Raw genomic sequence first — 3,750 nt, forward strand, 5'->3', positions numbered from 1 at the left:
ACACACACACACACACACACACACAAAAAAATAGGGTGAACAATGGAAAAAGTTTGCAATGTCCAGCCTGCAATACTAAACCTCATCATTATCTTCACCATCCTTATCATCCTCATCAACATCCTCCTCTTCATCATCATCATCATTCTCATCATCATTTACATCATCTTCATCATCCCCACCATCCACATCCTCCTCATCACCCTCATCCACATCACCATCAAATTCATCCTTCTCATAATTATCATCACCCTCGTAATTCTCCTCATCCTCATTTTCATTCTCATCCTCATCACCCATCACCATCATCCTCATCTTCATCATCATCCTCCTCATCATCTTCATCACCCTCATCATTATCTTCACCATCCTTATCATCCTCATCAACATCCTCCTCTTACTCATCATCCTCCTCCTCATCCTCATCACCATCTTCATTCTCCTCTTCCTCATCATTATCATTCATAACATCATTTTCATCATCACCATCACCATCTTTATCATTCTCCTCCTTCTCCTTATCATCATCCTCATCTTCCTCATCCACATCACCATCATCTTCATCCTTCTCATAATCATCATCACCCTCATCCTCGTCCTCATCCTCCATCACCATCGTCCTCATCTTCCTCCTGATCCTTCTCACCATCATCCTCATCAGCATCATGCAAGCATTCCTGGTTTTAACAATCGCAACACATATAATCCATGCCTCAACACTCACTGGAAACATAATCCTAATCTCATCCACCATCACAAGACAAACTTAGGCTAAACCGACCCCAAAGACAGGGATTCTCAATTCCACGAGTCACATCATGCATCATTTTAACCATAACTGTCCCAGCAGACATCTTAATCTTAATCTCAAAGATTAGATTTTAAATAATCCTTACCCAGAAGTGTGTGATGTTGATTGATGGAACAGCTGGTAACATATTCAACTTTATCAAAAACCCAGACAACCTGTGAATAGAATTAAAAAATTATGAGTTTGTGTGTGTATGTATGTGTGTCTATATTGTTGTTATTATGTTAAACTGCCGTATGTCCAAATTTCGCCAAAATATGTTTTTTTTTTAATATTTATTTTTGCTTGCAATAACCGCTTCTTTTGGTCAAACTGCCATATCTCCAGCTGCTTCAGATACCAAGATATCAAATATTGTCAAAGTGTAGTACAATGGCTTTGCTATGAAATGGGAAAACTATTTTTTCGCTTTCTGAAAAAGCAACATTTTGGACTTACAACACCTTTGCATAATAGCAATGACATATACACACACACACACACACATATATATATCATTGCTATTATGTTAAACTGTCATATGTCCTAATTTGGTCAAATACGTTTTTTTCACTGTTTATTTTTGCTTGCAATAGCCATTTCTTTTGATCAAATTGTCGTATCGCCACCTGCTTCAGATGCCAAGGTTTGAAAATTGTCAAAGTGTTGTACAATGGTTTTGTTATGGAACGGTGAAACTATTTTTTTCATATTCTGAAGAAGTAATCTTTTGGACTTACGACACTTTCGGTGTATTTAAAAATTAGAACAAGTTCTTGACACAGGAAGAGTATTTGGGAAAAATATTCTTTTTAATCAAAAAGGATATTAGTTAATGACAATGATGGAAGTAGTAATTCTGATTTAAAGGGTGGAGAGGTTTGTGATGACAGGATGAAATGATGATTATGATGATGATGATGATGCTGATGGTGGTGCTGATGATGATGGTAATAGGGATAAAAAGGGATGTGTTAATGATAATAATGATTTCCAACTCACCCTGTAGTCTTTTGAATCAGGACATGCTAATCCAATATGTGTTTTAAGATCATCCTACAATTGTAAGAAAGTACAAAAAATAATGAGCTGAGTATTAGTTGTACCTTTCCAAACACTTATGCTACATGTTTACATGTGTGTGCTCATAATTATTTCCATGTATATAAGCACATTGATATACATACTCACAAGAAAAACTTATTTAAATGTTCATAAAATTTCACAGACCATAAAATTTATTTTTTTTCTGAAGTTCACGAAAATATTATGTTGAAAAGTCTTCACAGCGATCTTTCGATACTAGTACACAGCAACATCTGGTCGTTGCTCGCACGCATACTGATTACATGATCGTATAGTGTGTTTATGTGTTTAAAGTTTCAGTTCGGATGGCACCTTGGCCACACGTTTGCCGCAGTACAAAGACAAGAGCACCCATTCCTCTGTCCTTATTGCCTCTGTGGAATGCTTTATTGCTTCCTCCTCCGTTGTGAAGCGCACCTCCACAGTGGCGTATCTCCATGATCGTATAGTATGTTTAAGTGTCTAAAGTTTGAGAACTGTATGCATCTGAGGGGGAGACCGGATGTTCTTGCGTACTAGTATCGAAAGATCGCCATCTTCACAAGTTTATTAGAAGCAATCTCAAAGTATTTCTTTACTTACCTCTCCCACTGGCATCTCTTCCCACGAGAACAAAATACTGCCATCTTTTTCTTGGTTGATCAGGCGCAAAGTCTCACAGTTTTCTTTATGTAATGACAAAAGTGAAGAGAAAACAAATTAACACAATTGATTAGTTAATTGGCTGAGTAGCTAACCAGCTGAGACAGATGATAAAGAAGTGAAATAGAACCAGTGTGTGTTTGTTACTGGCATGGACCCTCCTGAGATACAAGAATCATCATTATCATTCACTGTCCATTTTCCATGCTGGAATATTTGGGAAAAAAATTAATTCCTTCAGAATCATAATTCCTGTTTAATTAAAACAGTGGTTCCCAAACTATTTTGGGCTGCCACCCACTAGGTACCCAGGCCATATTTTCCCCCATTATCACCCCCACTTTCCTTCAGCGCCCCCTTGGATCTTTCCACCGCCACCAGAGTGGCCATACCTACCACTTTGGGTACCACTGCATTAAAGAAAGAAAGATTCCTCCTCCTCTCCGATCTCATGTCTTTTTATTTTTTTCCTTATGAAATTAAAAGTATTATTCTGAAACTTTGCCGTAGTTTTCAATAAGCTCCTGTCGTGAGGTTAAACAACATCAAGAAGAACATTGGGTGCATGTGTGTGTGTGTGTGTGTTGGTTGTATTGTTCAGTGTTCTTTCAGTTTAGTTTTGCAGCCGTTTCCCTCTGATGATTTCAACCGAGTTCATGCTTTCACTTTCTGGAAACTTAAAACTAAATATTACCACGACCTTTAATCTACAAAAAAATATTCCCAAACCCTTAATTATTCAACATTTGTAGATTCAATCCTTTACAGAATTAGAACCAAGGACTGAATTCTCGTTGTTTGCAATAACATATTTGTGTGAATCTGGATTCGATTCTGTTTTGTTAACGAAGACAAACATATCAGAATCACTGATTCCACAGACATATTCCCTGGACTCCAGTCAGTAGGAAAGTTCCAAAGTTTTGATGAAGTTGGGATTTAGAAAAACAGGAACCAAGAAGTCTCAAAAATTAATTTTCCCAATTGTCATAGAGTTCAGTTTTTTGCCTTGTTTCTTTCTAATTGATTTTACATTTATGAATGGAGTTAAAATCTTATATTTTTTTAGTTCAATTTATTCTCACACATTAGTGTAGGTGATTTAATTAAAATAATAATTAATTAATTTGGCTACTAATAAGTTGTCGAATCCGTACATAAACAGCGATCTTCGATACAGAAGCTTGTCGTTTCTATGTTTACATAAATATTTTGACAATTTAATTTCAATT

At 36.4% G+C, this 3,750-nt stretch overlaps 2 protein-coding genes across 2 annotated transcripts in view; one reads left to right on the forward strand and one right to left on the reverse strand.

Moving 5' to 3' along the window:
* The window catches only part of LOC106883136 (protein pigeon), a 39,290-nt gene extending 36,515 nt beyond the window's left edge, over nucleotides 1-2,775 (reverse strand). Inside the window, exons 1-3 of the mRNA XM_052976540.1 lie at nucleotides 2,459-2,775; nucleotides 1,793-1,846; nucleotides 897-966 (exon numbers count right to left, since the gene is read on the reverse strand). Of these exons, the coding sequence (XP_052832500.1) occupies nucleotides 897-966; nucleotides 1,793-1,846; nucleotides 2,459-2,473 (139 nt within the window). The 5' untranslated portion in view covers nucleotides 2,474-2,775. The remainder of the gene's footprint in view (nucleotides 1-896; nucleotides 967-1,792; nucleotides 1,847-2,458) is intronic.
* LOC106883138 (ankyrin repeat and SOCS box protein 13) overlaps nucleotides 1-3,750 on the forward strand; it is a 58,876-nt gene that overhangs the window by 40,916 nt on the left and 14,210 nt on the right. The gene's annotated exons all lie outside the window — the stretch shown is intronic.

The sequence above is a fragment of the Octopus bimaculoides genome, chromosome 24 (assembly GCF_001194135.2).
Source record: "Octopus bimaculoides isolate UCB-OBI-ISO-001 chromosome 24, ASM119413v2, whole genome shotgun sequence".
In the NCBI taxonomy this organism is placed as follows: domain Eukaryota; kingdom Metazoa; phylum Mollusca; class Cephalopoda; order Octopoda; family Octopodidae; genus Octopus; species Octopus bimaculoides.